Raw genomic sequence first — 17,781 nt, forward strand, 5'->3', positions numbered from 1 at the left:
AAATATTTGTTAAAATTTTTAAAAATAATTGAATTTTTTCGAAGAATTTTATTACTTTTGAAAATAATTGAATTCTTGTGATGAATTTTGTTATTTATGAAAATAATTGAATTTTGCAAAGAATTTTTTTTTAAATTCCTAAAAATATTTGAATCTATGTGAAGAATCTTGTTATTTATCAAGATAATTGCATTAAAACTTTGGAAATAATTAAATAATATTAAAAAATTAATTCTGGTCAGAAATGGAAAAAAATTTTGAAGTTTTTGTATTGGAATTCGTGGTAGTTTGATAGTTTATGAGTCAAACAAAAAGACACTAAAAATTCAGAATTATGTTATGAATTTCAAAAATTTAATTTTTTCCACTACTTTTAATAAAAATCCCTGACTTTTTCCTGAATTCCCTGACCTGTGGCATCCCTATTAATTACAAATTTTATATTAATAAAATATTTTTGATAGAAAATAAGTTTTTCTTTTCGAAGAGAAAATTAAATTTTTAACTTACCAACTTTAACGTAGCCATCTCTTATCACAAATCGGTTCAATAATCTCGTTATGATATAACCGATAACTCGACTATTATAATAAGTTATATAAATAACCCAGGATATTGCTGACACCAATGAACATAGCAACCAAATAAAGTTGCTGTCCACTTTGATGTCGTCCAGCATAACATGATCCGAATAATTCCAGTAAGCTGGAGCAATTTTAGAAAATAATGGAGGTGTTGAATTGTAAAATGTCTCCTCCATGATGGATTATTTTATTCTAGTTAACTAAATTAATCTTGATCATCCACATTTATACCTGAAATCAAAAAATTTAATGTAAGAAATTCAATTCAAACTTAAATAGGTAATGAAGAAATAAAAAACAAAAAAATAAATAAATGGATAGAAAATAATATAAATAAAAAATACAAAACAAATATAAATAAATAAGAAAATAAGTAAAAAAAATAAATAAAAAATATTTATAAAAGATGAGAATAAAACCAAATGAATTGAAATGAAAACAATGGAATAATAATCGAGAAAAGTAGTTCTTTAAATCCTTGAAAAAAAACATTTGCTAGTCATTTATTGTTTTTCGAATATAGATAAAACGCAAAGTCACGAAATTTATTTATGTCACATTATTATGATGGTACTTCTTAATTAACAGTGAAAATGGAAAAATTATTAAAAATCACAGCAATTACTAAAATTAAAAGTAAATTAAAATTTACCGAAATTACTATAGAACCTTTAGATTTTCATTCCCAATTTCAGTTAATATCGTTAATATTAAATTCTAAATATAGATTAAAATAAACTTTACTCGTGAGAGAGAAAAATTAAAAAACCAACTACAAACTCTCGTTACAAGAATAAAATAACATTTTTCCAAGTTCCAAATTCCAAACAATCAAAATATCAAAACATAACCTATATTATATATTCATATCAATTTCAGAGTTTTGAATTGTTTTGAAATATACGAAATAGATAAACAGTGATTTTTTAAGTTACTACACGAGCAAGTAATTATAAACATCAGTCATTGGAAATGTATATTGCGATAAGAAATTCTTTAAATCTCTTTAAACTATTTTTGATGATTAATAAACAGAGCTTTGACACTCATCGATAAATTGAATAGAAACTGTAAAAAATAAAGTACAATCATTATATTTGGCATGTAAACTCTGTGACTTATTTAAAGAATTTCATTCCTTTCAAATAAGAATAATGTTCAATTATCAGATATTGATAAATAGAAATTATATTGAAAAAATAGAGAAAAGCAACATTTTTAAAGATAATGGAAAGCACTTGCAGATCGGTTAATTAATTCACATCGTGTAACTCTAATTATACACCTCTAACTGTTTTCAATTGTATTTTTGTTTTAATATTCATTGTTTTATATGTTTATAACTTTTAATTTCACTACTACACCCACATATTCGTAAATTTACTATAATGATTCGGTGTGAGCAAATGTGGAGCAAATGTGAGTGTGTTACACACTGAACATAGCCGCGAACAATCATTGCGCAGGCGTACAAGAAAAATCGAAGTTTTGAAAAGCGGGAAATAATTATCCAAGGAAAAATAAGTAATAAATTAATTTAATAATTTTATTTCCTTTTCGATTCATTCTATACCTTTGGTATATATCTATTTTATCAACATTTCAATAATTTACAATAATTTTAAGAATTTAAAAATTTTCTCATTCAAAAATCGATAGATTCGATTTAAAAACATCGAAAACTGGAAGATAGTGACAACTTCACTGTGTGTGATGTTATACACTTGCATTTTTTTTGCAAACGATGGTGAAAAAATAACTGTTTTTTTTTTAATTGTTAAAGAATAAATTGTGGATTGTGATTTTCCACAATGAGTTGTGTGAAAAATAAACGCTAGCTTGACGCTTTCAATGAAATAAAAGTGAGAGAAAAAAAAAGTTTACCACTCTTCGGGGTGTGAAAAAAAGAAAATTATTCATCTGACCTTAATTAACATGAATCTTCAAACACTCTTTCAAGATTTTAATCCAAGGTATCGCAGTTTTCAATTAAATTTTTGTATTATTTTATCATAACAATGACATTGATATTGTTTATTAATAATCGCGAGGAACTGAGCATGAAAAAAATACCATTCTTGAAATAACATTCTTTTGTTAACAAAACGAATTTATAAATAGAACCTGTGAGAATTCTTTATATCTCATTATTTCAGGATCGGTTGTTTTTTTTCTGTTTGATTTATATATTTAATACTTAACAATGATGTGTTATTTTTTAAATATTTTTTCTAGAAAAAAAAACTAGTTTGCATTTTAAGGTTATAAAAAATTTGTTGTTCTTTTTTGGTAGGAAGTTAATTTGTTACTATTAATAATTATGTAAACTAATTATATAAACTGATAATTATATATTATATAAACTAATAATGATATAAATTAAGAATAATATAACGAATTCGATAATATAAACTAATAAATAGTTACTAAATGGAAAGAATGATTATAATTATTCGAAATTTATAAATAGATTTCTAATTTATTTGCGATTGCAACTGTTGTCTTAATTTTTATTGACAGTTTTTATTTTCTTTTTCAGCAAATTTTTAGTACATACGTGTCTAATGATATTTACATTATTGTTTGCTTTGCGACTTGATGGCTACATAGAATGGAGTTATTGGTCAGTTTTCAGTCCAATATGGTTTTGGAAAAGTATGGTAATTTTGGGAGCAACAGTTGGAAGTTATGTTTGGTGGAGACATCCACACGCGAGATTAGAAGGAGATGCCTATGTACATTATAAAGCAATGTTGATTACTCTCGCATTGCATTTAATTTTATTAATGTTCGAATTATTAGTGTGCGACAAATTAGAATCAGAAAGACACTTGTGGATACTTGTTTTCATACCATTGATTTTCATCTCCATTGTATCTATAGCTGTGAGTATTCCAATTTTAGGAAAAATTGTTTCTTAATATTTCTATTTATTTATATCTAAGTTTATATTAATTATATTTATATTTACTTATATTTCTCTATATTTATAATTCTTTATCTCTTTTTTTGTTTATATTCCTCAATATTTTTTGTTTATATTTATTAGAATTTACATAAAGTTAGCCGAAAGAAAACAACTATTTAAAAATTTTTATAAAATTCTTCTCGCAAGAATTAAATTATTTTTATAAATATTTAAATTATTTCATGAATAATAAAATTCGTAGCGGGAATTCAATTTATTAGCAGGATAAGAAAGTAATAAATAATATTTTTGATGAAAATTAGAAAAAAGTTAGGAAAATAAAATATAGAATGGAATTTTTGGCAGTTTTGTGAAGTGTTTAAAACGAGTTTTTTATAGTCGTCAAGTTTAATTTTTCGATAGCTACTGTTTTACTACTTTTTTAAGTTTGAAAGTAGCAAAAAGCAGTCTTTTTGCTACTTTTTTTAAAATTAATTATCGAGTGCGAAGTCTGTTATTCCATAGAGTTTTTTTTTCATTCCATAAAAGAAAAATTGATGAGAAAAATAAATTTTTCAGGTATGCATTTGGGCTGTGAAACATGATCGTTCCTTTGAGCTCGAACTTTTTTGTGCAGTCAATGTACTACAATTTATTTTCCTGGCATTGAGACTGGATAATTTTATTACTTGGAGCTGGGAGGTTGTGTTCGTGCCCCTTTGGGCTTTATTGTGTTTATCGCTAGTTGCTGTTTTATATGCTATTGTATTTGCTGCCGTTTTATTAAGAACACCACAAATTAACGCACGTCAAAGACGTACATCGTTAAATTCTGCTATTGCATACACTTTTCTCGTAGTGCCCATTTTAGTCTTTCAAGTAAGTAATTCGTATTATTTCATGATTAATATTATTATTTTGTTTATTCTATTTATTTTATTGTATTCTATTTTATTTCTACTAATTTCTATCCTATTTTTATATTTAGGTTCTACTGGCGAATAAACTCGATGGTGATATTTCATTGCATTACACAACAGTAGCGACGCCATTGATATTTTCTTACATGACACTCATTTGTATGTCTTTTGGAGCAAAAGGAGGAAATAAGTGTAACTATTACAATTTAATTAAAAAAACTAAAATCTTGTTTCAATTCAGTCTTAATTTAAAAAAAAAGAAACATTCGATTCTTGTAATTTTAATTCAATTAATCGATTTCTTTGATCAATAATTTTCAATTTACTATTAATAATGGAATTAATTATCAATGTTTGAATTAACATTTTTTTCAGGGTGGTTTGGAATAAGAAAAGATTTTTGCCACTTTCTTTTGGGCCTATGTCCATTGCTTCAAGAGTATGGCAATATTTCTTATCAATCACGAAATGATAATGATCAACCGCCGTCCGAGCCGATGGTTTCAGAAAAAAGTGAAAAACACATCAAGAAAATCGACCTAACAAAGCCCGTAGTGCCTATAGTCTCCATAGACATGCCCGATTGATTAATCTGGCTCAACTACTTAAATTTTCAATCAGTCTAATTAATACAGACACAAAAATTTACTTTCTATTCCCTTTTCTCTTTTGCAATTATTGCAATTATTGCAAGTTTGCAAATTTATTTGGTGCTCGAAAAGTGTAATATACCGAACAAAAAAAAAAATTGTTGGCATATTTCAAACGCTGTAAGTATGTAGAAATATTTTTAATTTAAAATTCATGGACTTGAATTTGTCAATGAAAGTGACAAAATTAAGATTTTCTTTTTGATTTTAAATTTTGCTCAAGAAAAAGAAAAAATGGCAACTTTAAAAGTAATTGTCCATTCAAAAAATTTAATTTCTTGACATGGACAATTTTTTGTATTTGTAAAAAAACGATTTGTACATAGGATTTTTTTTTATTGACTAGATGGACTCAAAATTGTTGCAATATATCACGAAAATTTTTTCTCTTACGCATCGAATTCTAGAAATTAAATGAAGAAAGTAATTTGTTCAACTCAAGTTTTAAATTAACGCCAGACTATTTTTCTTTTACTTAGTAAATTTTTCAGTGATATTCCCTTTCTATGAAGAAAAGAAATTGTTTTCCATAATTTTTATTAAATTATTGGAATATGGTGCTAATTATAATACATTGATTAGATAATGTCTGAGCATAAATTAATGTTTTACAGTAAACTGACAAGCTTAATGTCAATTATTTATTATTTAGTCTTTAAAATCTAAAGTTATATTTGCCAAATTATGTTCTTGAAACATTTTTCCTATTTCATTCAAATGAACAATTTAGTGTTTCGATGAAAAATTCCATTAATTACCTAAAGAAAAAAAACATGTGCCTATTTTATAACAGAGTGATTGTGTTTGTTTTCTATAAAAAAAATGATAAACTTAGGCGAAAAAACATTATAAAAATACGGAAAGAGAAAAACTTCAGACACACTCGACAATCACTAAAATTTATCAAATTTCAGTTACCTAATTAAAAAAAAAGATTTATTAATTCTCAAATTGATTCTAAATCAATTAATTCCAAACCAATTGATTCCAAATCAATTGATTTCTAAAGGTAATTTCGTTTCCAAGTAATATTTATAAAGCAATACTCAATTTCCTTTATTTCGATAAATAAACATTCAAATTCGAATATTTTAAAAAAATTTTGAATTCTCCTTAGCTTATTAATATTTTTGCTTCCAATTCAAATATTCATAAAAAAATAAACTTCTTCGTTAATATTTGCCTTTGCCATTACAATTTAATATCAAAGAAAATATATCCACAATTCATTTAATTGATAAACGTGTAAATATATAATTTCATCACTCTTCAATGTAGATATTTATATAAATATATATATTATAATTTCATAATTTAAACTAATAAGAAAAAAATAGAGAATTTTAAACATTTAGATTATAAAGAAATAAGAAAAAAAACTCATTTTTTTAATCAGTCTGCAAAATGTAAAAGAATGGAGAAAGTTGTTTTAATTCTGCGCTTTTTAAAAATTACAAAAAAAAAAATTCTGCAAATGTAAAACATCTCTTCGTCTATTCAGGCAAAATGAAAAAAATGTGATGATTGGCGTTGTTAAAAAAAAATAGTATTTATTTTGGAATACAAGACTGAAAATACGTCGATGAATAGATTAAGCTTAAAGTAAAAAAAAGCAGCTGGATTGAAAAAAGAAAATTATTTCGAAAATTTTATTGTTAAACGTTGCTGGATATAGAAATTAGAATTTAATTATCCTTCAATTTTGTACATAAACTAATATTGTACATACTCTGTTGTATTCTAGAGAACCATCGTAAATTTTTATTAATTTTTTTATTCTGTGTTACAAAATATTTACTTATCACGATGGTTGGCCAATTAACAATTATTATATTAATTATTATTATTATTACTATTATTATTATTATATTAATATTATTATATTCTGTTAGAATTTAAGCAGAATGAAAAACAATTTAAATCCGAATAAAATTTATATTTTTTCGTATCTGAAATCGTCTTAAAGTTAATTATTTGCTTTCTTTTTATACTCAAATAAATCCGTTCACCAATTTTTTTTATTTAAACTTTTTTCAATTAAATTATCTATAAATTATAATAAAGAGAAATATTTAAAAATTTTCAAAAAGAAGTTTTTCTTCTAAATAGAGAATTTTTTTAAAATTTTTGAACAGGTGTATTTCAAATGTACACGTGTGTAAAATAGGTAGAGAAAAGAAAAGATAATTTCATGATTCATTTTAAATGCGTATAGAATTACGCGTATTTTTTCAGTAGTTGTTTATCGAAAAATATTCCATTAAATTATTTTATTTACATCCTTGAATTTTTGTACAAATACGGCTCTTAAACTAATCAGGACGCAGATATGTTTAATTTAATCGCAAGTGTGTGCGGGTATGAGTCTGTAATTCCACTCTAAAAACAGCAGAAAAAGTTAATTTTTCATATAAAAATCGAATTTACATTATTTCGTATAATGTTCAAAACTTAAGTAAATATTAAAAATCAATAAAAAAATCATCGCCTTGAATTCATTGACACTAAAAGTAAACAGTGAAGATATTTAAAAAGAGTAAATGAAATAATTTCCGGAACATACGCCGAATAGTTCTTTATTCATAAACATCGACTATTTTCTTTCTCCTGTTTTGAGAGAATAAAAAATTAAAAAATGAAACTTACAATTATTCTTTGTATCTCTGTATTTTTGTTTTGTGGAGGTAAAGCTTTACCGACTGTTTTCAATTCTGACAAAGCGAATGATGAGGAAACTGACTATTTGGATGACTTTCTTAATGCTTTTGATGATGAAGATGATGATGATGATGATGATGACGATTATGAAACCTTTTTTGATTCATTCGTAAAATTCTTCCTGTGTCCAGGTATTGTAATTTTCTATTTTTCGCTAATTGATTATTCAATAGTTGTTAAAAATATTTTAAATGTGGAAATTTTTCAATTTTTACCCAATTTTCTGTAAAATAAGTTTCAATATTTTTCAGATTCGAAGAATAAAACTTCAACTACGGTAAAACCTGAAATAACGACACGTCCTGTTGTTCTACCTGATGCACCAGAATCACAAACAACTGAACAACCAAAAAAACCTGTGGTACCAAAAGTTGAACCCAATGAACCAGAATTACAAACTAATCAACCAGAAGTGACAGAATTACCACCTACCAAACCAGAATTACAAACTAAAGAACCACCAAAAAATCAGGAAGTATCAAAATTACAACCTAATGAACCAAAAAAGAAACCAGCAGCAAAACCTTTTGTACCAGAAGAAACCCCTGACTACCCAGAACCAAAACCTACAGAATCAACGGAAAATAACCAAAATGGAAACTAAAACTAAAGAGGTAATTTTTCCCAAAATCAATTTAAATTATCAATTCAAAGAAATTGAAAAGAAATGTAAAAATTAAAATGCAAATTTTTTTCACACCAAAAGAAATCTAATTTACATTAGAATTAAAACGTAAAAAATTATTATTAGTGACTCGTTTTATTATATATTAGCATATCGATAAATTTTGTATGTAAAATAAATTTATTTTTCATACAATTTAATTTGAAATTAAAAACTAATTTTTTATAACGAAAATAAATTCTTTTATTAAAAGAAATTTATTCTAACTTTTTATTCTTTATATTAAATAGTTGCGTTAGTTTTCGATATTTGTAATTCAAATTAAATATTTAAACAGTGTTATCTTGCTCACGAATTAACATTTTTATTAAATCAATAGAACGTTGATTTATAGTAAATTAATACGCACTTGATATTTTTTAGGGAAATTGAAATCATTTCTATCCACTTGAATAAACAACAAATTTTAACGATAGAACAAAATTTTAATATTTAATTTAATAAAATAAAAGTATAAATTTTCCAGAATGTAATGAATTTATAATTTTTTAATTTAATTTAACATGAAATTTACCGATAGATCAAAATTAAAATTTTTAATACAATAAAATAAAAGTAGAAAATTGAAGTTAATTAATACAAATTAAATTATTTTTTTTCTAGTACTTTTTTGAAATTCTATTAAAAAGAAACATTATTTTTTAATTATTATTATGTTTATTATTATCATTTTTATTATTATTATTAATATTTATTAATTTTAATTAATAATTATTAATTATTAATTTTTGTCATTAAAAATTTGTTAAAACTAATTAAAAATTTTATTGAAAAAATATTTTATCATCGATATTTTTTTTTGTTTCTGACGATAATTTAATTATCACCAAGTCTAGGAATGTTTTTTTTTTAAATAATACTTTTGTTTCGATGGCTGATAATGTGCCCGATAAAAAAAAAATTCTCATCGAGAAGATTTTCAATTATTGCGCAGAGAATAATTTGTAATTGGAAATTTAGGAATAATGCTTTCGAATACATTTTGCAATGGTTGACAATTGCATATTACTTGTGCCCTCATAGATTGTTCCAATTTTACAATCTCTAAAGAATTTTTCCTGGGGGAAATCCGTTGTAAATCCAACTCCACCCATAAAGTCTATACATTTCGCTGTCACTTTCAATGCAATTTCTGGAAGACGATAATAAAAACGTAAGAAATGTAGAATATTTGCTAAAGAAAAGATGTTTGACTTTTGAATATTAAATTAAAATAAAATAAAATAAAATAAATTGAATATTAAATTTAAATAAAATATTAAATTTAATTAAATTAAATTAAAAATTAAATTAAATTTTTTGAATATTGAAAAATAATTTTAAAAAGAAATTTGTTTTGAAGAATAAAAATTGGAAAATAGTTATCACCTGAAAATGAAATATTTAGAGAATAATTTTCGTCTTTGTTGTGACTTGAGAGCAAGAGACAAAATAATATTTTTTATAGCATTAAATTTACGTAGAAACTACAAAAAAAAATTAAAAATTTTTTTTAGATATTTTGAAAACAATTCAAGAGAAATGACTGGAGAATAAATAATTGGAAAAATACCTGATGCGAATAATTTTGCCATCGCTGCTTCTTTCATAACATCTTGCTCGGCATCAACCATTCTTGCAGCATTATAAACTAATAATCTTGCGCATTCTAATTCGGTGGCGACCTGGGCGATTTGATGTTGCATCGATTGGAATGAAAAGATGTCGTTTCCAAATTGTTTTCGCTCCAGTGTATAAGGAATCGTTGCATCCAAACAACCCTGAGCAATTCCAATCATTTGCGCTCCAATTCCAATTCGCCCCTCATTTAAAAATCCCGCCGCATATTTATAGCCCTTTCCGAATTCCCCTAATATATTTTCTTCTGGAACCTGCAGAAAGCAGAAAAATAATTTTTAATAAATCGTGATATCAAGAATATTTTTATTGTAAATTAGTTTTTCAAATTAAATCAAAAGGCTAAATTGAAATTAAATTAAGAACTAAATTTAAAATTGAATTGAAAACTAAACCTATTTAAAACTAAAATTGAATTAACAATTAAAATTGAACGGAAAACTAAAATAACAAATAATATGTAATTATTTCCTAAATGTAAAAAAATCTCCTTACCCTGACGTTTTCAAAGTGAATCATACAAGTTCCCGACGCTTTTATACCCAATTTATCTTCAGGTTTGGCAACAGTGACACCTGGTGAATTGCTGTCCATTATAAATGCGGTGATTCCTCTGTATCCCTGATGGAAAAAATTTATTTTGTCTATTATTTATTTTTTCTTTTGTTGTCTTTTTTTACGATTACAAAATAATTTTGACTTTTTCCCTGACTCTAAAGAATATTCTGATTCATTCTAAAAATTATTAGATACTCAAAAAACATTCTATTACATTTACTTACGAATTTTTTAAATTGTAAAATTATTCACAAACATCAATAACTAAATTTTTAAATAAGTATTTAAATTATTATTTTTCCACAGGAATTAAAATTCTTCAAAACATTCAAATTCAAACATTTTTAAAATTCAACAACTTATAAGAATATTATTATATAACATGAAGATATCAATCACTCCGAGTTTTTGACTTGGAGTAATTGGTATCTTTATGTTTTATAAAAATTTAAATTTCCATAAAACTTTTCAAAAAAAAAAAAAATTAATTATTTACAAAAATTATAATAAAATTCGTTGCAAGAATTCAATTATTTTCATAAACAATTAAATTCTTCACAGGGTTTCAATTATTTTTAATACAATTTAAAATAAATTTCTCGAAAAATGTAATTATTTTCAAAAATTTTCAAAATTTACTATTTTAATAAAAGTTCTCAAAATAATTTAATTATTTAAATAAAATGTAATCAAATTCGTTGCTAGGAAATCAATTATTTTAACAAGTAATAAAATTTTTCACATGAATTCAATTATTTAAAAAAAAATTGATAAAATTCGTATGTTGTAAGAATTCTATTATTCTCAAAAATTATAAAATTTTTCTGAGGATTTCAATTATTTATAATACAATTTAAAGTAAATTTCTAGAAAAATAGAATTATTTTCTTAAATTTTTTGCAAAAATTTAATTGCATTTCACGAATATAATAAAATTCTTCGTTGAAATTCAAATATTTTAAAAATTTACTATTTTAATAAAAGTTCTCAAAAGAATTCAATTAATTGAAAAAAATGTAATAAAATTCGTTGCAGGAATTCAATTATTTTCATAAATAATAAGGTTCTTTACATTATTTCAATTATTTAAAAAAAAATTTGAAAAAATTTATTGCAAGAATTCAATTACTGTCATGAATTAATAAAATTCTTCACAGGATTTCAATTATTTTTAATAAAATTTTAAGTAAATCCTTTGAAAAATGTAATTATTTTCAAAAATGTTATTAAAATTCTTCGAAAGAAATCAATTATCAATTATTTTTAAAAATTCATGCTATAATGCTTTTAATATTCAATTATTATCTAAAATTTTAACTGATATTTATTTTTAAATCAATTTTTATTGGAAAATTCTACGAGAATTCAATTATTTAAATACAAAAATAAATAATTTATTAAATAAATGAATGTTTCTCAAAATTGAATTATCATAAAGAATTTTATCAACAAAATTGATTTTTTTCGAGGAATTTTAATGGAATTTTTAAGAATAATTAAAATTTTCGAGGAATTCAATTACAATTGTATTAAAAATAATTGAAATTCTATGATGAGTTTTATTATTCATTAAAATAATTGAATTTTTGTAAAAATGTTATTATTTATGAATTAATTAATTAATTATATTACTGAATTATTGCGAAAAAATTTATAAAAAATTTGTAATAGTTGAATTCCTGTGAAAATTTTATTATTTATGAAAATAATTTAATGTTTGCTTAGAATTTTATCAGCATTTTTTTTTAAATAATTAAATTCTTTTGAAAAATTTTATTAAAATAGTAGATATTGAAAATCATTGGATTGAGGAAAATTTTTTGAAAATAATTGAAATTTTGCAAAGAATTTTATTAAAATTTTTGAAAATAATTGGAATTCGAAGAAGCATTTTATTATTTTTAAAGATAATTAAAATTTTTACGAGAATTTAAAAAAAATTTTGAATTCCCTGACCTGTGGCAACCCTGAATAAGCAAATTTTTTAGAAAACAAGTAAATTATTATGAAAAAAAAGAGAAAAACTTACATCAGATGGACTAGCGTTGACAAATACAACAAAAATTCCAGCGATATCAGAATTTGATATCCACATTTTCGATCCATTTAATACGTAATCTTTTCCATCTTTTTTCGCGACAGTCTTTAGAGAAAATGCATCTGATCCCGAACCAGGTTCTGTTAAACAAAAACTTCCAACCTGAAAAATTTTAAATCTTATTTTATTTAATTAAGAAATTATTTTTGTTTAAAAGGGTATTATTATTATTTAAAAAATTATTATTATTCAAAAAATAGCTGTTTAAAAAATTATTATTCAAAAAAATATTCTTCTTTAAAAAATTACTATTCACAAAATTGTTCTGATTTAAAAAATTACTAGGTACTTAAAAAGTTGTTCCTATTTAAATAACAATTCAAAAAATTGTCCTTACAACAAAAATTATTCAGTTAATTTTTTTTTTCTTTAGAAAAAGGAACAAATTTTTCGTAAGAATAAAAAAAATAATGATCACTTTTTTGTGACTTACATCAGTTTGTGCTAATCTCGTTAAATATTTGAGTTTCTGTTCATGTGAAGCCACTTTTATAACTAATGAATTGACTAGAGTATTGTGAATATCAACAAATGCCGCAACAGCTCCATCGACTTTTGCTAATTCCTCGACAGCCAAAATTGTCGACATAAATGAACTCTCAGTGCCTCCATATTCCGCTGGCACTTGCATTCCCATTAACTGTAAATTTAAAATCACAATAAACAATCAGTTTTTTTTTGTTTTAAATTTACAATGCTATTTTATTCAATTTCTTTTTACCCCATTTTCAAATATCGTTTTCACAAGTTTATCATCAAGTTTTCCCTCTTTTTCCATTTTCTTCACGAGCGGCTCAATTTGTTCTTTACTCAATTTTGCAACTGCAAGAAATTGTATATGATAAATAAATATAAATTATTTCTATTATATAATAATTTATCCAGTGAATTTGAAAAAATAAATAAAATTATTTCTATACTTCTATAAATAAAAATAAAAAGAATATTTTTTCTATTCACATATTTTTGGATATAAATTGTAATAGTAAAAATAAAACAAAATATTAATAATAAAAATAGTCATAAAAATTTAAAACAAAAATAATAATAAAAATAGTAATACAAATTTAAAAAGAAAATAATAAAAATTGTAATAGAAATTAAAAATAACAATAATAATAGTAATAACAATAAAGATGTAAAACAGTTGTTAGATAAACAATATAAAATAGATTACAATCGAATGATTATCCAGAAAAAACAATTTAATTTTTTGAATTTTTTTTTGCAGTCTTACCCGAATCCCTCATCATAATTTCATCGTCGGTGAATTGGGTCAAAGGTCCAGGACATTGACTTAAAGATGCTGTTAAATGCATCTGTGAACCGTGCATTAATTTTCTCAATATCTGCAAATAGCAATTAATTATCATTGACAGAACATGAAAACATTTACAGTATGATAATGTCTTTAAAATAAAATTCAATTTTTAATTATTTACGTAAAAGACATCGCGTTTCGAAATCAGTGTATATATTTCTTCGTTTATTTCGAAAATGCTATCAAAATGCTATCAGTTTGGATAATTATCAAAATTACATACTTCAAAATTTTTTATTTTTGAACATTAAAAATTAAAATTTGCGAAAATATTTTTATTTTTGAACATTAAAAATTAAAATTTTCGAAAATATTTTTTTCTTTTTTGTATTATTTCTAGACAGAATCATTTTTTATTTTTATTTACAAAACTTTCTCTTTATTTTGAATTCGGTTGTTTTTTTTGTTCTACTTTTTATATATAGAGTTTAATTTTATTGAAAGTGGGAGTGGTTTGCATTCACTCCAATACACATTTCAAATTTAAATTGTTTTTACACTAAAAAATAAATATAAATAGAAACTAATAAAAAATCGACTATTAATTATGGCTTTTGAAGACGATAAAATGATATATTGCTTTCTTGGAATTTTTTTTCACTATGAATAAATTAGTTATCTAAAAGCCAATAATAATGTGTTTGAAAGGCAATTAAAAAAGACATTTATCAAAAAAATAAAAAGAACAAATGATATCAACAATTTAATTTTGCCTCTGGATTTTATCAAAAAATTTGTAATTTTAATTTTTTTTTAAATTAAATTTTAAAATACAGTGACTGGCAAATAAATCAGAGAAATAGATAAAGAATTTTACAAAATTTACACAAAAAAAAGATAGTAAATTTTAAGTAAATAGTAATTAATATTATTCGGTTGGATTTTTTTTTCCCGAAATAGGAAAAATAGAAAAATTTCTTTTTTTGATAAAAAAAAACATACCTTGGGGGAAATTGTTTTAATAATCGAATTCATCTTTCTTCTTTTTGTCCGTGAATTTGTATGTAGAAAATTCTATTTGACACGAATCAAAAATTTCGTTCCCACTTCCAACAATAATTGAAGACGACTGCTCGATAACTTCTGATAGGGTAGAATATGAAACAAATTGTTACGCAATCTGTAAAAAAAAATCTGAATCAGTGGTCAAATAGATTGGTTTACAAATATATATCACTTCACAGAAATACAGATTTATTTACCTCGAAATATAGATTCGGTTATCAAAACATATTTTATCTTATAAAAGGGTTTTACGCAACAATTAATCGAGTAACAATTTTAAACGACGACTTCTTTTTCTCTCCTTCAAATTCGAAAAAAAATAAAATTACACATTTATAGAAAAACAATCCTTCTTTTTTCTATAAATCGACACGTGCTTCCGCATTGAAGTTTAATTAAAACACCAATTTAGTTTTATTAGCATACAATATGTTGTAGGAATTTGATAATCGAATTCAATTCAAAAAATTTAGAACTGGGTCGATATTTGGATTTTTTTTTTACTATAATCGTATTTTTTTCTTTTTGAGTATTTATTTTTTTTTTTTCTAAATCACAAAAAATTGTTAATTATAAAAAATACATTTTCTTGTTGATTTCCTTTTTTTGTTTTGAGGAAAATATATAAAATATTCAAAAGGAAAAAAATGTCTAAAAATAAAGTATATTTAGTTTTTACCATGAATGAGACTAATTTATTTTAGCCGATTTATTTAAGGTCAATACTTAGTTGACCTCAGTTGGTGCAAAGTACATTAAATTTTTCTCAATAGTTGCCACAATTTATTGCTTAGAAAATTTTTTAATTGCAAAATTATTTACTTCAATCGAATGCTTTCGAAATTTATTTTTCTCAAATGTTGTATCAACTTTTTATTTTGTAAGTTTGTTTTTTAAAATAAAATGCTTTCGAAATTTATTTTTCTCAAATGTTGTATTAATTTTTTGTTTTGTAAGTTTGTTTTTTTAAATAAAATATGTTTATCAATTAGTTGTTTAGAAAAGATTGTTTTTATCAATATTTTAATGTACACAATTTCAAAACTACTTTTTGCAAAAAATAATTAAATTAGATCCTTTTTGCGGAAAAACTAGAAAAAAGAATCTAATTTAATTATTATTTAATTTGAAATTTATTTTTAACTAAGTTTTGTTAATTAATTTGCAGAATAATTATTTATACTATTTACATTATAATTACATCGAGTAATTATTTAATTCTCCAATAATTAAAAATTCAATTAATAAAAAACAAGTTTTTTAATTTTCTAATTTTGCGTATTTTTATTTTTTAATTTTTTCAAACTTCGTTTTTTTCTCGATTTTTTTTTTAATTTCGATCTATTATTATTAATGGCAGAGCTATAAAAGAAGCGGAAGGGAGTTATTTGCAAAATGAATATTATATACTTCCATTGAAATAGCAATTAGTTGTTAATGAATCGTAACTTCAAGAGCATAGGATTAGAGGATTTTTTTCTCATTACTAGGAAGAAAATAAAAACCAAATTTAATATATTAAACGATTATCAAGAAATAGAAAATAGTGTTGATTGAAAGAATCAATTTGGAACATTACACAAACGATAAGATCAGTATTGTTCAATACGGTACAAAGTTCACTTGTTCTGATTATGCCTTTTATTTTATATGCTTCAACTAAATTTAAATCGACGTTTTTACGAAACGATTTTTTATCTGGAAAAACGATAAAATTAAAAACAAAACAAAGTAATTCAAAATAAACAACAATTAATAATTTATTGTGAATAAATAATAATTTAATATAATAATAAAAATAAATAAAATATTAATTCAATAATAAAGAAAATAATAACACTAATCAATAAAAAATAATTAGTAATTATAAATAAAATAGTAATAAATAAAATTAAATACAAAAAAAAATAAACAAAATGAAAAAATAAATAAAAATAGAAATTAAATTTAAAAAATATAAATTATAAATATGATAGTGATAATAAATAAAATGAAGGCAAAATTAACGGACAATAAACAAATGATAATTTTGGAGATAAGTAAAAAAATTTAAGACAAATAAAATTATAATTGGTGAATACGAACAATTAATGGGCGGGGAATTGAAAATTAACTTACGTGTAGATTTATGAGTGTGGTTAAAAAATCTTCGTCTCTCGATAGTACTTTAAAGACTGATCTATAGGATTCTCAAACCAAGGTTGTTGTCACATCAAGAAGATCCAGTTGTTCTTATAAATATGGTGGGGATCAAACAAGAAAGTTTCCAAGTCCATCAACCTGTCTTACAGTTAAGATGTATGAAGATTGGTCCACCTGAAATACTTTCGGCTCTATGTCGTCAATTATATATGCATAAACACACAATTTATTAGGCAAATTATATAAACTAACGCCAATTACAAAATTAATAGAAAGAAAAATTATCACAATTTTACTAATCTAATTTTTTCTTTTCCTACAAAACAACTTTGTTTTGTAAAAAATATACTAAAAAAAAATTAAAAAAACATATTTACAAAACAAAAAAATATTTTTTTATTATAATAAAAATAAATTAACTAAAATTATTAATAGATTCATTAATTAAATTTTCAGAGAAAAAAAATCTTCCCTTTGGACAAAAAAAATGCTTTGGTTCAATATTTATTTGGTTTGTTTGTTTTTAAAAATTAATTTTCTTACGCTAATTGAGAACAATTTTTCCAAATGCCATT

At 23.1% G+C, this 17,781-nt stretch overlaps 4 protein-coding genes across 12 annotated transcripts in view; 2 read left to right on the forward strand and 2 right to left on the reverse strand.

The window, feature by feature from the left end:
• The window catches only part of LOC122507229 (transmembrane protein KIAA1109 homolog), a 36,924-nt gene extending 34,847 nt beyond the window's left edge, over positions 1 to 2,077 (reverse strand). For 2 of the 6 annotated variants that reach the window (XM_043619844.1, XM_043619843.1), the window contains exons 1-2: positions 1,827 to 2,076; positions 511 to 815 (exon numbers count right to left, since the gene is read on the reverse strand). In XM_043619844.1, coding sequence (XP_043475779.1) covers positions 511 to 760 — 250 coding nt within the window. In that variant the 5' untranslated portion in view covers positions 761 to 815; positions 1,827 to 2,076. Of the gene's footprint in view, positions 1 to 510; positions 816 to 1,822 lie in introns of all 6 variants that reach the window. The other 4 variants (XM_043619839.1, XM_043619841.1, XM_043619845.1 and 1 more) reach the window with 4 other exon arrangements.
• Positions 2,078 to 2,290: 213 nt separating this feature from the next.
• LOC122507230 (transmembrane protein 185A) lies at positions 2,291 to 6,909 on the forward strand. The gene is made up of 5 exons (XM_043619846.1): positions 2,291 to 2,557; positions 3,124 to 3,469; positions 4,072 to 4,371; positions 4,481 to 4,604; positions 4,788 to 6,909. Exons 1-5 carry the CDS (start codon positions 2,520 to 2,522, stop codon positions 4,997 to 4,999), a joined length of 1,020 nt encoding a protein of 339 aa, XP_043475781.1. The 5' UTR covers positions 2,291 to 2,519; the 3' UTR covers positions 5,000 to 6,909.
• Positions 6,910 to 7,298: 389 nt separating this feature from the next.
• Positions 7,299 to 14,102, forward strand: LOC122507145 (32 kDa heat shock protein). 3 transcript variants are annotated; one of them, XM_043619709.1, is made up of 3 exons: positions 7,299 to 7,911; positions 8,032 to 8,394; positions 13,970 to 14,102. In XM_043619709.1, exons 1-2 carry the CDS (start codon positions 7,698 to 7,700, stop codon positions 8,382 to 8,384), a joined length of 567 nt encoding a protein of 188 aa, XP_043475644.1. In that variant the 5' UTR covers positions 7,299 to 7,697; the 3' UTR covers positions 8,385 to 8,394; positions 13,970 to 14,102. The 3 variants fall into 3 exon arrangements, with proteins under 3 accessions (XP_043475644.1, XP_043475643.1, XP_043475642.1); XM_043619708.1 differs by lacking the exon at positions 13,970 to 14,102 and adding an exon at positions 9,962 to 10,098; XM_043619707.1 differs by lacking the exon at positions 13,970 to 14,102 and having other exon boundaries at positions 7,301 to 7,911; positions 8,032 to 8,580.
• LOC122507144 (short/branched chain specific acyl-CoA dehydrogenase, mitochondrial) lies at positions 9,227 to 17,432 on the reverse strand. Of its 2 annotated transcripts, none has more exons than XM_043619704.1 (9): positions 17,183 to 17,432; positions 15,002 to 15,179; positions 13,976 to 14,087; positions 13,460 to 13,560; positions 13,172 to 13,378; positions 12,670 to 12,840; positions 10,578 to 10,703; positions 10,018 to 10,336; positions 9,227 to 9,597 (listed from the first exon to the last, which is right to left on the reverse strand). In XM_043619704.1, exons 2-9 carry the CDS (start codon positions 15,032 to 15,034, stop codon positions 9,422 to 9,424), a joined length of 1,245 nt encoding a protein of 414 aa, XP_043475639.1. In that variant the 5' UTR covers positions 15,035 to 15,179; positions 17,183 to 17,432; the 3' UTR covers positions 9,227 to 9,421. The 2 variants fall into 2 exon arrangements, with proteins under 2 accessions (XP_043475639.1, XP_043475640.1); XM_043619705.1 differs by lacking the exon at positions 17,183 to 17,432 and adding an exon at positions 15,262 to 15,279.
• Between the last annotated feature and the right edge of the window lie 349 nt (positions 17,433 to 17,781).

This window comes from Leptopilina heterotoma, unplaced genomic scaffold (assembly GCF_015476425.1).
Source record: "Leptopilina heterotoma isolate Lh14 unplaced genomic scaffold, ASM1547642v1 Lhet_45, whole genome shotgun sequence".
Classification (NCBI taxonomy): Eukaryota; Metazoa; Arthropoda; class Insecta; order Hymenoptera; family Figitidae; genus Leptopilina; species Leptopilina heterotoma.

Excerpts from the sequence above, each read along its gene's own strand:
- LOC122507145 (XM_043619709.1), top strand. The coding sequence starts at position 7,698 with ATGAAACTTACAATTATTCTTTGTATCTCTGTATTTTTGTTTTGTGGA. Across the intron at positions 7,912-8,031 it reads AAAATTCTTCCTGTGTCCAG|ATTCGAAGAATAAAACTTCA; the intron begins GTATTGTAATTT and ends AATATTTTTCAG.
- LOC122507230 (XM_043619846.1), top strand. The coding sequence starts at position 2,520 with ATGAATCTTCAAACACTCTTTCAAGATTTTAATCCAAG. Across the intron at positions 2,558-3,123 it reads TTTCAAGATTTTAATCCAAG|CAAATTTTTAGTACATACGT; the intron begins GTATCGCAGTTT and ends TTTCTTTTTCAG. Across the intron at positions 4,605-4,787 it reads AGCAAAAGGAGGAAATAAGT|GGTGGTTTGGAATAAGAAAA; the intron begins GTAACTATTACA and ends CATTTTTTTCAG.
- LOC122507144 (XM_043619704.1), bottom strand. The coding sequence starts at position 15,034 with ATGAATTCGATTATTAAAACAATTTCCCCCAAG. Across the intron at positions 14,088-15,001 it reads TTAAAACAATTTCCCCCAAG|ATATTGAGAAAATTAATGCA; the intron begins GTATGTTTTTTT and ends TGCTATTTGCAG. Across the intron at positions 13,561-13,975 it reads AATTATGATGAGGGATTCGG|TTGCAAAATTGAGTAAAGAA; the intron begins GTAAGACTGCAA and ends AATTTCTTGCAG.